At 39.7% G+C, this 20,943-nt stretch overlaps 1 protein-coding gene across 2 annotated transcripts in view; it reads right to left on the bottom strand.

Moving 5' to 3' along the window:
• Window positions 1–17,301, bottom strand: part of ccdc12 (coiled-coil domain containing 12) — a 55,526-nt gene extending 38,225 nt beyond the window's left edge. For both annotated transcript variants that reach the window (XM_034174954.1, XM_034174955.1), the window contains exon 1: window positions 17,169–17,301. In XM_034174954.1, the coding sequence (XP_034030845.1) occupies window positions 17,169–17,252 (84 nt within the window). In that variant the 5' untranslated portion in view covers window positions 17,253–17,301. The remainder of the gene's footprint in view (window positions 1–17,168) is intronic.
• Between the last annotated feature and the right edge of the window lie 3,642 nt (window positions 17,302–20,943).

Raw genomic sequence — 20,943 nt, 5'->3', positions numbered from 1 at the left:
TCATGGATAGATAAAGCTGGTATCATCTGCATAACAATGAAAATTTAAGCAATACCGTCTAATAATACTGCCTAAGGGAAGCATATATAAAGTGAATAAATTGGTCCTAGCACAGAACCTTGTGGAACTCCATAATTAACTTTAGTCTGTGAAGAAGATTCCCCATTTACATGAACAAATTGTAATCTATTAGACAAATATGATTCAAACCACCGCAGCGCAGTGCCTTTAATACATATGGCATGCTGTAATCTCTGTAATAAATTTTATGGTCAACAGTATCAAAAGCAGCACTGAGGTCTAACAGAACAAGCACAGAGATGAGTCCACTGTCCGAGGCCATAAGAAGATCATTTGTAACCTTCACTAATGCTGTTTCTGTACTATGATGAATTCTAAAACCTGACTGAAACTCTTCAAATAGACCATCCTCTGCAGATGATCAGTTAGCTGTTTTACAACTACCCTTTCAAGAATTTTTGAGAGGAAAAGGAAGGTTGGAGATTGGCCTATAATTAGCTAAGATAGCTGGGTCAAGTGATGGCTTTTTAAGTAATGGTTTAATTACTGCCACCTTAAAAGCCTGTGGTACATAGCCAACTAACAAAGATAGATTGATCATATTTAAGATCGAAGCATTAAATAATGGTAGGAGGGGGGGGGGGGGGGATCTGTGCCACAGCACAGCAGATCTGTGCTGGATCTGCTGTGGTGCCCCAAACAAATGGGAGCACCTGCAAGGTAAACAAAATCAGTGCATGGGCACAGACATATGAGATGGGCAGCTTAATTTTCATCCATATTTAAGGTGAACCAACCCCATGTCCACTGCCTCTGTAACCCTCAAGCGACTGAGTGGGGTCATTTATGACCATGGGCATATATTTTTATGCACCACTTTTCTAATTTCAATTGGAAAAACATTTCCTACCATGAATTTGCAAACTATTTGACCTGCATTTGTTCACAGAACTTTTCAAGGATCGGCTGATCTGTGTGGCAAGCATAATCCAAACTTGTGCAGGGATCACTTATGACCCCAGGAATATCTATGAGATTTTTGACATTATAGCTTCAGGTGGTATTTGTAATTTGCCAACTCTAATCATTATATTTTACTGTTTTGCAGAGAAGCATAGCCAACAGACCTAGAATAGTAAGATTTACAACTGCACGAGCATTGGGACTGATTCTTGATGCCCAGAGTGTCGTGATTCGGGTCTGTGAGGAGTGTGTTTACTTTTTTTTTGTCTCTGCTGTTTTCTGTCACTGTCATGTTTGCTTGGGTTTTGGTGGAGAGAATGTTCTTGTCTGCTGTCTAATGCTTGGTGTTGGGTGTGCTCTTCCTGTCCTCTCTCCTGCTTGCCACGCCCCTTTCCAGATCCTTCCACACACACTGTCATGCATTTCCTTCTAATTACTCTCTCTCTCTGTTTAAGTAACACTTTTCATCCTACCTGGTTTAAGATTGTTGAGCCACTTTTGAGCACTCTTCTTCTAAGTATTTTTTTTCCTTGTTGAGCCTACCCGTATTTTTGGACCTGTCTGCCTGTTTATGACTCTTTCTCTGCCTCATGCTTCGGATCCTGTTGTTTATCTCGGCCTGCCTACCTGTGTATTGAACCCTGTCTGAACATTTATTATTAAACCCTGTTTTATCATCATCAGAATCCTACGTTTGTGTCCAGCCACACTGTACTAGTAAGCTTGACACAGAATGAGGATGAAAAGGATGATGGACAAATATATTAGAGAGTGAAATAAATATGAAGAACTGTAAAACAATCATGTATATTGAAGTATTCCAATATAAAGTCAGTGGGGTCATAAATAACCCCACATATTAGTTGCTAAAATAGCTTGGTCACTTGAGGGTTAAGATCTGTTGATCTAGGGGGTTATTTGCTGTGATGTCACAGGATGGATCCCCTCAATGAATATGAAAAACTGAAACGGGATGTAAAAGTGATGCTTTAACCATAACCAAATAATAATAATTAATGTTTAAGATTATTTTCCACTTAAAACAATCACAAAATGCTATATTGAGTGCATAGACATTATGAGTTCTGCTTGAATTTAATTGCATTATTTGTAACCTACATTAAAAGGCCTGTATATTAAAAAAGACATGCAGAATATAAAACCAGCACACAGTCGTCCTGCCTCTTGGCGGGAGCTCTGACGGTCAGGCCCTGGTCAAGAATGTAGGCCATCGCCATGGCAAATCAACTTCCCTCACGCCGATCATCCCCCTAATGACCATCAACAACAACAACTGTAACGATAACAACGTGGTGTGGGCTAGTCAGTAATTGAAAAAAAAACATTTTTTCTCCCGATATATAGCATATAAATGACACACAAGGTGACTTAGAGTCGTCGTAGGCCCCGTCAGGATGCACAGATGACATTTTCTGTGTTCACATTTCATACAAAAATGACTATAAACTCAAAAATGTGATACACTCATGTACCCAAAGATGGGCAAATGAGTGTACCCAATGATGCAAGAGTTGTGGCCAAAAGTCAGTGTAATATTTCAGTGAAATTAAATTATTTTCTAATCTGTAAACCTGTAATTTGAATGTCAGCACTAAAGTAGACAATAAGTTATAATACAAGCCCAACACCACCTGTTGTACTTGAAATCCACTTACAGCAGCTGGTACATTGCTGGTTCATGACCCAGTTTTGAAATCTGACATGTTCACAATTGCAGCTGTTTTTACATATCAAACAATTCCTTCCTGTGGTAATAGATTTTTTTTTTAAATACAACCTTGCACTTTCAAAGATTTTCCTTCCTATCTGCCATCTCTCCTAAACATCTTGATAACTCCACTGGCATCTTATCTGGATCAAATGCCATTTCACTGTTCATCCTCTTCATAGCTGCTCTAACTGGAGTCTGGGGTACTTTCAGAGCAGTCATTTGTAGATGATGGGCACTCTTCGTGGCTCCAGGACCTTTGTCACTTTGCTGATAGTTAGGTTTATCACTGTGACCATTGCAACTGATAAGTAGCTGGATGCATGGCTCCATCATCTCTCTTTGGCATATTGGACTTTTTTTATGTTGTACTTAGTTGATTTTGATCACACAAAGCAGATGGTCACCCCTCTGAGACTGGTCTGCTTGAGGTTTCTTCCTAAAACCAAAAATCGTATGAGACAGTTTTTGTTTACCACTGTTGCCTATGTGCTTGCTCTGTGTGGGATTGGTAAGTTCCAACATTACCACAGTGAATCGGCTTTGGTGACTTATGTTGTGATTTGGCACTATATTGCATTGAACTGAAATGACTTCATCCTTGCAAATCCATCATACTTTCAGATTCACTGACTCTACATCACTTCACCTTCTCTCCCACTCATTTTCTTTGTTCATCAGCTCCTCAAAGTACACCCTCCACTTTCTTAATATACTCTACTCAATGTCTTCACATTTCTATCCGTTACCACCCTAACCTGCTGCACATCTTTTCCTACCATTTCCAGCTCAGTTCCTCACTCGTCTTCAACTGCTTACTGGAGCAGGACTGGAGCCTATCCCAGCAGTCATAGGGCATGAGGTGGGATACACCCTGGACAGGACGCCAGTCTGTCATAGGGCCACATATAGACAGACAAACACATTCACACCCAACACACACCTACGGACAATTTAAAGTTTCCATTCCACCTAATCCACATATCTTTGGATGTGGGAGGAAGCCAGAGCACCTGGAGAGAATCCATGCAAACACGGGGAGAACATGTAAACACCACACAGAAAGGCCACAGGTGGCAATCAATCCCATGACCTTCTTGCTGTGAGGCAGCAGTGCTAACCACTAATCCACTGTGGTGCCCACGTTCAGCTCCTATTTAGCAAAAATAGTAACACAGCGTTTTTACAAAACAATTTAACAAATAATAAAACAGATTAAGAAAACTAATTAAAGCGAAAATTTCTACCTCATTGAACTGGTTTTGGTCGAAGCTGAAAAAGCAATATTTCAGAAAAGACATCAGAAAAAAAATTTTGAAAACATATTTCCACACTTTGTTAATGTTTTTGCTGAGTTGTCCTGCTTTCAGTTTTTAAAATATGTTTTGTGATTTGTTAATGTGGAACATTATTGTGTTCTCTGATTACCTCTGGTAACCCTTCTGTTTCTGCTCGTTTATTGTGTGTTTAAAGGTAACATCTCGAATAGTGCTGAGCAGCTTGAAAGTGCTTTTAGTGGAGAGATGGACTTTGGGAAGAGTTCAATTTTGGTGGTAAGCTGCTGGTGATAATAGCTTTCTTCAACACAGACAGGTTTTACTTTGGTCCGTTTGTTTAACATTCTCACGATCGTAGAGTGGGTGGAAATAAATGAAATTCAGTCATTGCAAAAGTAGTAATGGGTGTCATTATTCCAGCGAAGGAGTTCAATTTGTGAATGTGCCATTGGTTTTCTATCAGACATTCATTTCTCGTTTTTGTAACTTACAAAAATACAGTTTAAATGCAAAACACACCTTGCAAGTTGGGTGTTTTGCAAAATATCTTTCAGTATTCAGTTTGTGTTAAAGGACCAGTTAACAACATAGCCACATTCAAACATTGTTCACAATCACACCTCTGGTGCTTGACTCACCTTTGATTGCATCATGGAAAGAACAACAAAAAAAAAAATCATTTTTCATTCATTGCTGAACAGGAAACAAATGAGTTCCAAAAGGGCAACTTCAGCAGAACTCTATATAATCTCAAAACTGCAGTTTTCTGAACCTTAAAACTATAATAATATATTAAAGCACTGCACTCATAAAGGGCAAACCTCCGCCAACACTAGTGTCAAATTCCACAAATTTTTACCTTGGAAAAATTTTCAAGATCAAAGTCCTGTTAGAAGCAACTTTTCATAAGCTAAAATATACAAAATATAGATCAAAAGGGCTTTTTAATGTTAAAATCAACTATCTGCTAAATCTGCATATAGATCAAACTTAGTCTATTCATTGAAAGTGCCAGTTTGCACCTCATTGTCACAAATGAGAGTGATTGAGACGCTTTTGATTGAGATATAATGCTGAATGTACATAAAATGGGCTTTTCAATAGTAAATTCAAATGTCTACAAAATCCACAATCCGGATCAGAGCCAGATCAAACTTTGTCAGATTATAGTGAGTGTCAGTCTGCACTTCACTTTCAAATATGAGAGTGATTGGGGCATGTTTGATTAACATATGGGGTTTTATTGTTAAATATAAATAGCCACAAAATCTGTAATCTGGATACTTCTAAATAACGTTCTCAAATATTAACGAAATTTGATCGGTTTTGCCAGTTATGAATTTTTAAAAATTCATTCAATGTTAAAAATATTTTTACGATTTTCCAAGATTTTTCCTGATTTTGACCTTTGACCTATGACCTTGAAAATTGAATCACTTCTTGCCTATCAGGATATGAATCTTCATTTCATAACCTTATATGAAAAACTGTGGGTTGCAGGCTGTTTACAAACAAACAAACATGTAAACAACAAACAAACAAACAGGGGAGAAAACATAACCACCTCCAACTTCTTTGGTGGAGGTAATTAGCTTGAGTTTGTTCTCAATTTAACTATATTTGTTGATATGAATATGTTTGCAGTTGATTTTGGATTTGAATTTCTTATGTTTAAATGTTTAGCACATCATTGTTGTGTTGATGTTTTATCGTGAAGGGCACCTTGATATATTTTCTCTTAAACGCCAACTAAAATAATAGTAAGTAGCATGTTGCCCGTGGGGATCCATGGGCTCTAGATTGGGTTGTTTATAAAATAGGTATCTGACATTTTTCAAGGGTGGTAATAAATTGTGCAAAGTTTGTATAATGAGTTGGAATGGTGTGTGAGTCAAGAATGTTTAAAGAACCTTAGACCTCAACAGTAGAGAACTCAACCCTTTTATTTCCTTTAAATTACATAATTTTTTAAAAGTTAATTTACTCTTAGTATTTATAAATTTTTTAGTTTCTTGTTATCATATACACACTATTATTACTACAGTATCATCATTATTATTATTATTATTTTATATTTACTTCTATTTTGTCATTTGATTTTTTAAATGGACCACAATGGAAATAATGTGTTCACTTTCTTGTGTCATCCATGTATTTTTAATGTATTTACAATTATATTATGTACTTACATTGAACGTACTAAATAAAATCACACACTCATGCTTTTAATATAGAGATAATTTACCGCTCCCTGTTGGAGTGGCGTGTGAGTCCAGAATGTAAATATCAGTGTCCAATGTTCAGTGTTGTTAGCTAATATATGAAGCTTCTCTAAAAATATTAGTCCTATCAACGCTTGGTTTTGGCACTGTTCAGGCAATTGTCAGTTCTCCCCAGTTTGTCCGTGATTAAAATTGCATGCACACACATTTGTCTTTTCTGCATTCTGCTTTACACAGGTGCTTTTAATTTGACAAACAGAGACGGCGGCAGAAGACATTAAAACACTACACATTCCGCTCATGGTGCCAACATGACACTTAAGTCACTCATGGTAACCGCAACATAACACTTAACCCTCTGGGGTCCGAGGGCATTTTTTGCACAGTTCACTCGCCTGGCATAAATGTTTTATTATTGCTGTTAACAGCTCTCCCTGCATCCTGCAATCAAGTTTTATGTCTCTTTTTTTCAGGACAACCTGTGCTCATATATGCTTTTGTTGTGTTTTATAAATGTAATAAAGGTTCACAATCAGAAATATGAAAGGAAAAAGTAAAGCAGGAAATCATTTTCCACACACATTTATTCAAAACACACAGCAAACTATAATAAACAGCTGTTTTGACACTTTATAAAGGTAATTTGAGGTCTTGTGTGAAAGACTGTACAACAAAAAGGTTAAAACAATAAACACAAATGCACATTTTGAACAATATATACAAAATGGTCTATGCGTTTTGTTGTCTTCATCTCAAAGCAATCTCTGTCTGCTGTTACACAAAGGTTACCTCACAAACTTCTACTTCTACTTTTGGAGTGTTCTGCGCTGCTCCTAAAGCAGCTTTCATTCACACTTTGGCCCACTTTGGCTCCTTACAGTCTGAGGAGCGGCCCTCCCCCTTGCTCCATTGATATGGTAAACAGTGCTTTAGGCCAAGAAAGCAACAGAGTTATCCAGTAACATTCACATGCAAACTACTGGAGCAATCCTGATAGTTACACACTCTTTGTTTGAGCACGTGAGATTGTCATCAGAGGCTCTCCATGTGCTCTGTCTGCTTTCACTGATCGCTGTGCGTAATGGCGCAGGGCACACTGGAGACCAATAGTATGTACTCATTGGAGCACCCAGGGGGCTATTCAAATGGGCCAACTAGTAACATATCACTCCTGAAAATGATTTTTGGCTTTTCACGTGAGGTAAATCTGCCCTACGATTGGATTTTGGAAAACCATGTGACAGTGAACCAATTCCAATTGGACACTCACATTGTGCACGTCATCACACAGCTTCTATGAGGAGTGCAAAGATGGCCGATGGCTGGCTCGAAAGTCCACGGAGTTACCTTTTCAGCAAAAAAAAAAGTAAGTTTCTATCTCATATCATTAAAAAGTTATTTATAATTTAGTAAAGCTTGGTCTTAGCCGTCATATATGACGCGTCGGCCCCAGAGGGTTAACTAAACTGATTAAACCACTTGAACTAAAAAAACACAATAAAACAATAAAACACACTGTTAAACATGAACCACAATAACAACATTTAGAACCCCAAACTCCCATGGTGCATTGCAGCACAACATCCATTGTTTATTGTTTAGGTAAAATTGCTCATTTCTCCAAAAATATTTGTCCTATCAACTTTCCGTTTTCGCAGTGTTCATATTTGACGCAGAATACATAAGCATACCAAATGGCAAATGTCAGCTCTCCTCGGTTTTTGTGTGATCGAAGCCATACACACCCACGCATGCACATACACAGAGGCCACTTCGCTATTATATAGATAATAATAATATGATAGTGGTGGATAAGCGGTTAAGTGTGCTTCTTTCCAGTGTGAATGTGACTATAATGGGTTTTAAGAGCCAATGCAAAAATGTAGCCCAGTGCCCCATAGCACTTTATTCTACCGTTGGCCATAACTCAGCATTACCAAATACAACTGTCCACCTACCACATAAATAGTATTAAAGAGCAGCAGCATTCAGACAGTCTAGTGAAGCACAGACAAGCCTAGACTACCATACAGTATAGTATATAACCCAGCACTAAGATGTAGTACTGTTGGGTTTTTACAAACAGTTTATATTTAAAGAGTTCTCAAATTCTGAATGTGCATTAGCGTGCATTTGCATTTTTTCTCTCTGTTTTGAATCACTGTGTGGCTAATCAATTTCCCATGGGGCTAATTTAAACTGCCATAAATTAGCCACTACAGCTGACACTTTTTGAATACCAGAGAAAATCCTGAGAGGTGATACATGTCACCATCTGAGAGAACCATTCCACCACAGCAACAACAAATCCTTTGAAATCTCTAACAGAACAACCAGACCAGCAGTAGGTGTAGCCAACCACAACAATCTGGCCATTTAAAGATCTGCAGACTTCAGAGCATTTCCACTACAATGCAGAGGTTTTCAAGCTACCTATTCTTCAATGAAAGATGTCCATCCTTGCTGAGAGAAAACCTGTTCCAGGTGCCCAAATGCATGATCCACCAATACCACATTTTCTCAAATACAGACATGAACCTGAGGCCAAATAATTTAACAGCCATCGTTGATATTCCATCTCTAACTAATAGATTAAAAGCAGTAATAGAATTTATGCTTCCATTTGCATGGAAAACATTTTATTAAAATAAGTGTTCAAGTACTCTTTGCTCAGCAACCTGACAATGTTTACAAACCAAAAAGTTCAATTTGTGTAGCGTCTCTGCTACTGAGGTTCATCAAAATCAACCATTTTGAAGAGCAAGGCCCACTTCCTAAACACATGTAACCAATGCGGAAAACATGACATAACTGGACTGCAGAAAATACTGAAAAAAAAAGAGGAGTCTAAACAAAGGACAGTGTACCCCACCTTGCTTGCATTTTCCTGAAGAGGCTTCCTGTCTACCTGTGAGAACAATTCAGGAGACTGACTCATTCTTGAACTGCAGTACAAAACTAGGAAAACAATCCCAGGGTTTAGGAATGTCAACACTTGTTCAGCAAACACTGTTAGCTAGGCCTGTCTGCTTCTGTGCAACAGCAGCTTCATGAAATACTGCCATAACAGTGTCTCAAACTTTGATCAAGGTTTACTACTGCAAGAAACTACATAATCAAAACTGAAGGCTCGCCAAAGGACAACACAGGAAGTGTGAGATATTTCACTGAATCACAAACGGGGTTTCACCTTCTGCATATGATAACACAGAGGACAATCTGAAAATATCAGTCCAAAACAGTGCTTGGGTCCACAGATCTAAATGATGGCAAATAAGTATTCAACTTTTCAAGATTTTCATATGCATGATACTGTGGGGTAAAAAAGTATTTAGTCAGTCCCTGATTGTGCACGTTCTCCTACTTAGAAAGATGAGAGAGGTCTGTAATTTTCATCATTGGTACATTGAGAAACAAAATGAGAAAAAATTCCAGAAAATCACATTGTAGGATTTTTAAAGAATTTATTTGTAAATTATGGCGGAAAATAACTATATGGTCAAAAACAAAAATTCAACTCAATACTTGTAACATAATCTTTGTGGCAATGACAGAGGTCAAACGTTTCCTGTAAGTCTTCACCAGGTTTGCACACACAGTGGCTGATATTTTGGCCCATTTTGGCCCTCCATGCAGGTCTCCGCTAGAGCAGTGATGTTTTGGGGCTGTCACTGGGTAACACAGACTTTCAACTCCCTCCACAAATTTTCTATAGGGTTGATGTCTGGAGACTGGCTTGGCCACTCCAGGACCTTGAAATGCTTTTTACGGAGCCACTCCTTTATTGCCCGAGTGGTGTGTTTGGGATCATTGTCATGCTGGAAGACCCAGCCACGTTGCATCTTCAATGCTCTTAATGAAGGAAGGAGGTACTGGCTTAAAATCTCACGATACATGGCCCCGTTCATTCTTCCCTTAACACAGATCGGTCGTCCTGTCCCCTTTGCAGAAAAACAGTCCCACAGCATGATGTTTTCACCCCACATGCTTCACAGTAGGTATGGTGTTTTGGGATGCAATTCAGCATTCTTCTTCCCCAAACACGACGAGTTGAGCTTTTACCAAAATGTTCTATTTTGGTTTCATCTGACCACCACTTTGTTATTGACCAAATACTTATTTTCCACCATAATTTACAAATAAATTATTTAAAAATCCTACAATTTGATTTCCTGGGTTTTTTTCTCATTTTGTCTCTCATATAGTTGAAGTGTACCAAGGATGAAAATTACAGACCTCTCTCATCTTTCTACATAGGAGAACTTGCACAATCAGGGACTGACTAAATACTTTTTTACCCCACTGTACAATATGAACTTTGTATTATTATTATCATGATTATTATTATTAATCCCTTACATCTACATTGAGTCCTGGATGGCAAGCACTCAGGCATAACAATTGGTCCATCCCTATATCTTTAAAGTAGCCATGTAGCTGCCAGGTGCAGCGCTGGGACCCCCTTGGCCTTTTCCAGTTGCTGGGGTCCTGAATATTGAGGTACTTGTGTGCTGGATCATGCACAGAGAAACGCACTGCAGAATGAAAACATTATAACTGACCTTCACTCCCAATGCAAGGAAAACCCCTCACCTGTGTACCATAAGAAAACATTTGTTTGACACAGTCATTCCAATGGTACCAAAGCATCCTCCAAAGAGACCTAGCACCAAAGAGATATGGTCTTTGCTTTAAATTACTGGTTAATGTCTAAGACTCACAACCATACAGAAGACGGGAAGCACCAAGATCCCAAAGACTTGGACCCTCATTCTCTTACAAAGGTAAGAGTATGGCCAAATACCTCTGTCTAGGGACCTCATAACTCCATAAGCTCTTCCTTGGTTTCTCTTGATATCAGAGGCTGAGGACCCAGACACAGAAACATCACTGTCAAATTACATTAATCTCTACAAGTTGGACACTTTCACCACATACAGATACACTTCTACAACCCCTGGCAAAAATTATGGAATCACCGGCCTCAGAGGATGTTCATTCAGTTGTTTAATTTTGTAGAAAAAAAGCAGATCACAGACATGACACAAACTAAAGTAATTTCAAATGGCAACTTTCTGGCTTTAAGAAACACTATAAGAAATCATGAAAAAAAGATTGTGGCAGTCAGTAACAGTTACTTTTTTAGACCAAGCAGAGGAAAAAAATATGGAATCACTCAATTCTGAGGAAAAAATTATGGAATCACCCTGTAAATTTTCATCCCCCAAATTAACACCTGCATCAAATCAGATCTGCTCATTGACATTGACGCTATGCCATGACATTGACCCTATGTGTCTTTTTGCAAGGAATGTTTTCACAGTTTTTGCTCTATGGCAAGATGCATTATCATCTTGAAGAATGATTTCATCATCCCCAAACATCCTTTCAATTGATGGGATAAGAAAAGTGTCCAAAATATCAACGTAAACTTGTGCATTTATTGATGATGTAATGACAGCCATCTCCCCAGTGCCTTTACCTGACATGCAGCCCCATATCATCAATGACTGTGGAAATTTACATGTTCTCTTCAGGCAGTCATCTTTATAAATCTCACTGGAAAGGCACCAAACAAAAGTTCCAGCATCATCACCTTGCCCAATGCAGATTCGAGATTCATCACTGAATATGACTTTCATCCAGTCATCCACAGTCCCATTGTAACCTTGTTTTTTTCTGTTTAGGTGTTAATGATGCCTTTCGTTTAGCTTTTCTGTATGTAAATCCCATTTCCTTTAGGCGGTTTCTTACAGTTCGGTCACAGACGTTGACTCCAGTTTCCTCCCATTCGTTCCTCATTTGTTTGTTGTACATTTTTCGATTTTTGAGACATATTGCTTTAAGTTTTCTGTCTTGACGCTTTGATGTCTTCCTTGGTCTACCAGTATGTTTGCCTTTAACAACCTTCCCATGTTGTTTGTATTTGGTCCAGAGTTTAGACACAGCTGACTGTGAACAACCAACATCTTTTGCAACATTGCATGATGATTTACTCTCTTTCAAGAGTTTGATAATCCTCTCCTTTGTTTCAATTGACATCTCTTGTGTTGGAGCCATGATTCATGTCAGTCCACTTGGTGCAACAGCTCTCCAAGGTGTGTTCACTCCTTTTTAGATGCAGACTAATGAGCAGATCTAATATGATGCAGGTGTTAGTTTTGGGGATGAAAATTTACAGGGTGATTCCATAATTTTTTCCTCAGAATTGAGTGATTCCATATTTTTTTCCTCTGCTTGGTCTAAAAAAAGTAACTGTTACTGGCTGCCACAATTTTTTCTTGATTTCTTATAGTGTTTCTTAAAGCCAGAAAGTTGCCATTTGAAATGACTTTAGTTTTGTGTCATGTCTGTGATATGCTTTTTTTCTACAAAATTAAACAACTGTGTTGTGTGGGCCGCTGGAGAGGAGGTACTGCTGGCCCACCACCACTAGAGGGCGCCCTGCCTGGAGTGCAGGCTCCAGGCACCGGAGGGCGCTGCCGCCTTACGGGAGCAGCCAGGACGACAGCTGTCATCCATCACTGGAGACAGCTGATCCCAATCAATACGGAGGTATATCAGCAGGACGGCATCTCCACCTCATTTGCCGAGATATCGCCTGACCAAAAGAGGTAACAATCTCTGCCCATACATATAACTAACCATTGTTGTATTTCTTGTGGAGCATTTGTAGGACAGCTGACTACTGAACAACTTTTGGATAAGTACTCACCTTTCTACACTCCTGTATCATTGTTAACGAGAGGTGGAGGTGGACTCTCCACCTCCATGTTACTGGGTGCAGCCGCATCCACACCTGACTGTTTTTGTTCCTTGCCAGCAGTACCGGATCCGACGAGCGGAGGCAGTGGCCACCTGGGGATTCGGGACTTGGCGGCTCCAGTATTCCCGGGGTTCGGTGGCAGAGGAAATCGGGTTGGTTCCGGTTCGACTTGGACAGACGTCTCCTATCGTCGAGCCTGCCCACACGACACCGTTGTTATTGGACTCAGTCTCAATATTGTAATCGGCTGTGTTGTTGTGCCTGTTTTCACAACAGTAAAAACAGTGTTATTTGATTCCTCCATTGTCCGTTCATTTGCGCCCCCTGTTGGGTCCGTGTTCCTACACTTTCACAACAGAATGAACATCCTCTGAGGCCGGTGATTCCATAATTTTTGCCAGGGGTAGTAGTAGCAGTGCTGAGAAAGTTATTGAGGTCATTGACTGATCCAGGACAGTCACAAACCTAGACACGGACTCCTCACTGAGCTTCTCAAGTCCTTCAATCAAAGCACCCATTGATTGCACAAAGACCAATACATTGTTCACTGTGATCCAGTGTTCTCTACAACCCCTTACAGCACCCGGTGTGCGGGTGCTTTAAGGGCTAGAGCGCATCCCAAATCAATACCAGAATTCACCAGGAAGACATCAGACAGTCTGCTTTCACTTCACATAGCAATCACAGGACCTGTGTAGGCTGGCTATAATGTCTGCCAACTTCTTGGAATCCTACAAATTTTTCAGGAAACTCTCTGGCAGCAGTCACTGCTGATGGTCATGCTTGCCTTCAATGTGTACTCAAAATATTAGGATACACTGAGTTGTTTACTTCATGGGTGTGATGTATTATCCTTTTTAAGGAAAGCAGTAAATTACATACTAGTAATTTGCAATTTGGATATAAGGATGTTTTGTCACATTTGGATGTTTTGTTTTGTTCACTATTTATTACTGTGTCCTGCTCAATAGCAACAAAACCGCGTGTGTGTCGACAAATAAAACTAGTAGATCACCTCTGGTTTCACCACACCATTTGCACAGAAGCAAAGTGTTTCACCTTTGGACCTAAAGCATCTCAAAACAGAATCTGTGAATGTCTGTTTGATTACAGAATACTATGCAAGACTTCTAAGATGTGTAATCATACCTATGGACTGTAACAGTGATATTTTGAATGAACAGTGGCGATGACATTTAATGCAACGTTTAGGCATTTCATATTAAGTATGTTATTTCGGATCTTCCAAAGACGTGTCGCATTGTTGTAGCACTAGAAAAGTCCATTAATGATTATATTGGCAACACGAAGTGTGTTTCAACAAAAAACAGAAAACCAAACCTAGACTGCAAAGTAATTTAAGATTTCTTTTTCCTCAATTCAGTCTATAAAATGTCAGAAAATAGTGAACAGCACATAATTTCTCAGAGACACAGACATATTCAAATAAAGTTTTCATTTAACAAGGAGACAACAGGCATGCTCTCACGTCTGAAGTTAGTATCAGTTTTTTGCTGCACAGATGAGTTTAAACGATTAATGATGAGCAAAACACAGATGATCATCCGTCATTTCAGTACCAGCCAAGTCTGTAAACTACCCATGGATCTTCATTCACTTTAAATTGCAGTTGATGATATTAAGAGTTAGCAACAATTTAATCTGAAACTCTGTACAAACTACTTGATATTCAGCTGTGAATTTTTGGGTTCTGTTAGATACAGATGAGGAGGAGTGTAATAAAATTAATATATTTAAAATTAATATAGAATTGCAGGAGGGAAACGAATGGCTTCATATCAGTAGGAGCAGCCAAGACTTCACACCATGCCCCAAGTGAACCGCGATAATCTACTTATTTATGCCCATCGCTAACATATTTACATTTCGCAGCTCCAGGGTGCTGATGAAATATTAAATGTGTGGTTTGATGCAGCTTATATATTTTCACAACTGAACAGTCCCTATGGGATAATTACTATCTCACTATCACATCAGGTTTACATATATACTGGATTGTCAATATCTAGACTGGGTTTGAATACTGATCTGTGTCTTTGGACAAGACATTTAATCTACATTGTCCTCAGTCCACCCAATGAGTACCAACCTCGGCGGGGGAAGTAACCTACAATGGCAAAGTTGTATTCTCATCCACTTGATACTGCGGAATTCAGAGATAAGCACCACTGTCACATACTGAGATTACCCCCGTACCAGATTTGTATATTTGGGCGATTCAATGGTAACGGAATTACAATCGGAGCACATTTTTAATGGGGAGCTAAAATATGGCCAGATTTCCCCATCGCCGTAATTCTGTACCATAGAATCACCCATTTGCTATCTGTGCATGCGCAAAAAAAGGAAGTTTGTTACGTACTGAGTTTACCCTTTTCTGTGTGCGGACAGAGCTGGCTTCAAAAATAACTTGCCTGTTCATTTGATTTAACCCTGTCCAGACAAAGTACTGCTGAATGAGTGCAGGGAAGCAATATCATTAAGAGATAAGATCAGAATTTATTCATGTTAAACCTCATTTTGGTCTGCACACAGAAACAGTAAACTTAGTACAGAACTAACTTGCCGGTTTTTGCAGATGAGCAGATAGCAAATATATAAATCTGGTACGTGACACTAGCACCAGTGGCCATCAGGGCCTATACAGGACTATCACATCTGACAACACTATTTTTTTATTACAACCCCAATTCCAATGAAGTTGGGACGTTGTGTAAAATGTAAATTAAAAACAGGATACAATGATTTGCAAATCCTCTTCAACCTATATTCAACTGAATACACCACAAAGACAAGATACTTAATGTTCAAACTGATAAACTTTATTGTTTTGTGCAAATATTTGCTCATTTTGAAATGGATGCCTGCAACACGTTTCAAAAAAGCTGGGACAGTGGTATGTTTACCACAATGTTACATCACTTTTCCTTCTAACAACACTCAATAAGCATTTGGGAACTGAGGACACTAATTGTTGAAGCTCTGTAGGTAGAATTCTTTCCCATTCTTGCTTGATCTACGACTTCAGTTATTCAACAGTCTGGGGTCTCCGTTGTCGCATTTTGCGCTTCATAATGCGCCACACATTTTCAATGGGTGACAGGTCTGGACTGCAGGCAGGCCAGTCTAGTACCCGCACTCTTTTACTACGAAGCCACGCTGTTGTAACACGTGCAGAATGTAGCTCGGCATTGTCTTGCTGAAATAAGCTGAAAAAGACGTTGCTTGGATGGCACGTGTTGCTCCAAAACCTGGCTGTACCTTTCAGCACTGATGGTGCCATCACAGATGTGTAAACTGCCCATGCCATGGGCACTAACACACCCCCATACCACCACAGATGCTGGCTTTTGAACTTTGCGCTGGTAACAATCGGATGGTCTTTTCCCTCTTTTGTCTGGAGGACACGACGTCCATGATTTCCAAAAACAATTTGAAATGTGGATTAAACGAGTATGCATTAAAATGGTTTGTACGCATTCTTAGGTCCCCTTTAAGGTGTGTGTGTATAATGGTTATTTGACCCCTGGCAGTTTGAATACTTTTGAGATTCGTTTCACTGATCTGAAGGAGAAAAAAAAATATCATTGGTATATTGACTTTGATTTGGGAAACTCAATCTATACACATAAACAGTTACAACTCTGTATTAACTGGTCAACAGACAGCCAAAACAATTATTCAAACCTGACTGATCAGGTGGCACATAACAGCCTCAATGGACCATTTTAATAATCAATTAATTTATGGCTCAAGTGAAAATATCATTTATCATCATCTTTGTATGGTTCCACCAAATGTGAAGGGTTCTTTTTGTGGTTTCGCTGTAATTTGAATAGGTTTGGTCACTCTGTACTGTTACAAGCCAATAATTGCTTCCTCTCACTGAAGAAAAATAGTCAACCACAACAAACTGAATGTTATTTGATTTGAGGGAGCCTCTTCGGAAGGACACGGGCAGCTAACGCTATCTAATTTACATTTTTCTGCACTATGAATAAAACAGTGCATTTCACCGAGGTTTGGATTAGAGAAGAACATTTGTTACATTGACGTGCTAACGTTAGCTAGCGGCTAAGTAGACTACGTCACAGACAAGAATTCACCCCACCCCACCCCACCCCATAATACATTTGATCAAACATAAAATCAGCAGGAAGGCGGTGTACCTGAAGCTTTTTATCCCTCAATGCTTTGAGCCTCTCCTTTCTCTTCAGCGCCTGTTCTTCCAGTGAACCAACGTTTTGCGCCATGTTTTGCGACACAGATCACTCTCTGCAATCCATTAACAAGGAGGCACTAACGATCGTCGAGCACATCGATCGCTGAGACCAGACTTTTAAAGGGGGTCACATTACAAAATTACAAAATTACGCACCTCTTTAGGATTTACACATAATATACTTCATAAAGAGTGAGGTGATGTATCTTAAAATAAATATATTTTCACGTCTGTAACAAGCAACCTGTGTCGCTTGTTGTGAATATTCTCCCAAGAAATGAGGAGCAGGAGCAATAACACAGTTGCCAGTCTTTCACAACCGACATACACCGAACAAAAATATAAACGCAGCACTTTTATTTTTGCTCCCATTTTCCATGAGCTGAACTCAAAGATCTAAAACATTTTCTATATACACAAAAGACCTATTTCTCTCAAATATTGGTCACAAGTCTGTCTAAATCTGTTAGTGAGCACTTCTCCTTTGTGGAGATAATCCATCCCACCTCACAGGTGTGGCATATCAAGACAGCATGATTATTGCACAGATGTGCCTTAGGTTGGCCACAATAAAAGGCCACTCTGAAATGCTGAAATGCGCAGTTTAGCTTTATTGGTGGGGGAGGTGTCAGAAAACCAGTCAGGATCGGGGTGACTACCATTTGCCTCACACAGTGCAACACATCTCCTTTGCATAGAGATGATCAGCAGCCAGATGCCATCGAATGTTAGCATTTGCACACTCAAGCTGGTGACGACGACAAACTGCAGTCAGGTCAAGACCCTGATGAGGATGACGAGCATGCAGATTATCTTCCCTGAGAGTTTCTGATAGTTTGTGCAGAAATTCTTTGGTTTTGCAAACCGATTGTTGCAGAAGCTGTTCAGGTCTTGGAGGTGTACATGCATGTCAAGGTCTGGGGCTGGTGTGGTTACATGTGGTCTGCGGTTGTGAGGCCGGTTGGATGTACTGCAAAATTCTCTGCAACACCTTGATATGGCTTATGCTACAATTCACGGACAACAACTCTGGTGGACATTCCTGCAGTCAGTATGCCAATTGCACACTTCCTCAACACTTGCGACATCTGTGTCATTGTGCTATGTGACAAACCTGCACATTTCAGAGTGGCCTTTTATTGTGGCCAGCCTAAGGCACACCTGTGTAATAATCATCTATCTAATCAACATCTTGATATGCCACGTCTGTGAGGCGGGATGGATTATCTCGGCAAAAGTGCTCACTAACAAATATAGACAGATTTGTGAACAATATTCAAGAGAAATAGGTCTTTTGTGTATATAGAAAATGTTTTAGATCTTGGGTTCAGCTCATGAAAAATGGGAGCAAAAACAAGTGTTGCGTTTATATATTTGTGCAGTGTATGTCACGGAAATATCAAACAAGCCATATCAGGCATAACCTCAGTTTAGCACAGAAGGTTCCACACGTAAAAGTGCAGAATTATAGAAAAAACATGATACCTCATGATATTTATCAAGAATGTACACTTGTACACGATGAGCCTCTTCAGGTAATTTATCCCACGGGATTCAATTAGCTTAGTGTTGGCTTGCTCATTTTGGTGGATTCATTGGGTGGATATTCAACCAGAGTTGGGTCCAAAGTAATTATATTTTAAGTAATTGTAATGCAAATTACTTTTTCAATTACTTTTTGTAATCGGTTACTCTTTGAAATCCTGGAAAGTAGCTGTAATTGCAAATTGATTGCTTTTGAAAAGTTATTGTTGGAACAACTGCTTTTCAATTACTTTTCAAATACTTTTGGTATATTTGATGAAAGAATATTTCCATCAAACTTTCAGTATTGTGGAAACATACCTGTCCATCAACTGATTGCCCATTGTTGTTAGCACTTAACAACTCATTAATTGAGTCCATGGGTTTTTAATTGGGCTCATTTGCTTGTTGCTGAGACAAAGAAATTTGAAGAGCTCATATGTACAATATGTGTTGTTGTTGCAGTCATAATGTAAATGGCTGAAAGTGGAAAAGTAATTGCAAAAAATTCCAAAAGTCACTGCATTCATATTAATCAATTACTTTAACGAAATCACAAAGTAATTGCAATTGATTGCTTATAAAACATAGTTGTATTTGTAATCAACTACTTTAAAAGTATTTAGACCCAACTCTGACTGAAACATGTCTTTTTGTGTTCTGGTATTGTATTTGAAAATTAAAAAACAACCACATTTGAGCTGATTTAACCATGCAATCACATTAGGATTTTCAGAAATAGAATATTGGCCATTCTGCTTTCACAATTTACACCTGGAAGGTTCATAAATTATGGCGACTAAATATTGACATAGTTTATTGCGTCTGATTGGTTAGGCTTGGGCTTGGTCAGCTGATACTGAGAAAATAAACAAGAAAAAAACTACAACTTCTAAGTCAGTAATCAATACTATATTCAGTACGAAATATTTAAAAATGTATATTTAGAAATAAATGTCAGTAAAACAAAAGAACTAATTATACAAAATGGCCAACATTTAATGCAGCCATTTAAGATTATCGGACAAATATTTGATCTAGCCAGTGAATTTAAATATTTTAGATTCAATGACAGCAGTCTGACTTTCAAATTAAATTCCAACCACATTCCTGAGAAGCTCTCACAACATCTCCACTTGGCTGTAGGTTGAATAACTTTGGAATGAGCCAATATATTCTGGAAGTGTTGTGTGGGCCGCTGAAGAGGAGGTACTGCTGGCCCACCACCACCAGAGGGCACCCTGCCTGGAATGCGGGCTCCAGGCACCAGAGGGCGCTGCCATCTCACAGGAGCAGCCGGGGTGACAGCTGTCACCTACGACAGCTGTTACCAATCATCTGATCCGCAGCGGTATATCTGCAAGACGTCATCTCCACTTCTCTGCCGAGATATCGCTCTACCAAGGAGGTAACGATCTCAGCTGACTGTGTTGATTCTCTGACAGGAATATCTATTGCTTGTGTGTGTTGGACAGCAGATATTCTGTTTCTTTTTTCGACGAGAGGTGGAGGTGGCATTCCCACCATACGTATTGCTGGGTGCACACGCACCCACATCTAACTGTTTTTGTTCCTCGCCAGCAGTACCAGATCCGACAAGCGGAGGCAGTGGCCACCTGGGTGTTCGGGACTTGGCGGCTCCAGTATTCCCGGGGTTCGGTGGCGGAGGAAATCGTGTGGTTCCGGTTCTGCTTTGGATGGACGTCTCTTATCTTTGAGCCTGCCCACACGTCACCCTTGTAATTGACTGACTGTTAAATTTCACATTCGCCGGGTTGGTTGTGTTTTTTCACAACAGTAAAGTGTTGTTATTTGACTTCCTTCATTGTCCGTTCATTTGCGCCCCTGTTGTGGGTCCGTGTTCCTACACTTTCACAACAGGATATCTCGGCCAGCGTCATGGACCCCGAGGGGCGTCAACCGGCTGTTGAACGGCCAATGGAAGAACCGGGCGCACAGGCGTCTGCAGGAGGAATGATCGGTGAGTTGCAGCGAATCCTCACCGCCTTTACGGCTCGGTTGGATCTAATGACCGAGCAGAACGTCCTCCTTAACCGCAGGGTGGAGGCTCTCGCCGCTCAGGTGGAAGCGCGCCCTCAGGGCGCTGCTGCGGCTCTCCCTCCTGTTGATCCTGTGCGCAACGTTGACATTCCACAGGTCGTTCAACGACCCCTCCCACCTTCCCCTGAAGCATACAT

Source organism: Thalassophryne amazonica, chromosome 7 (genome assembly GCF_902500255.1).
Source record: "Thalassophryne amazonica chromosome 7, fThaAma1.1, whole genome shotgun sequence".
Classification (NCBI taxonomy): domain Eukaryota; kingdom Metazoa; phylum Chordata; class Actinopteri; order Batrachoidiformes; family Batrachoididae; genus Thalassophryne; species Thalassophryne amazonica.
The sequence above is the reverse complement of the archived record's forward strand: the minus strand, read 5'-3'. Positions and strand labels throughout refer to the sequence as shown.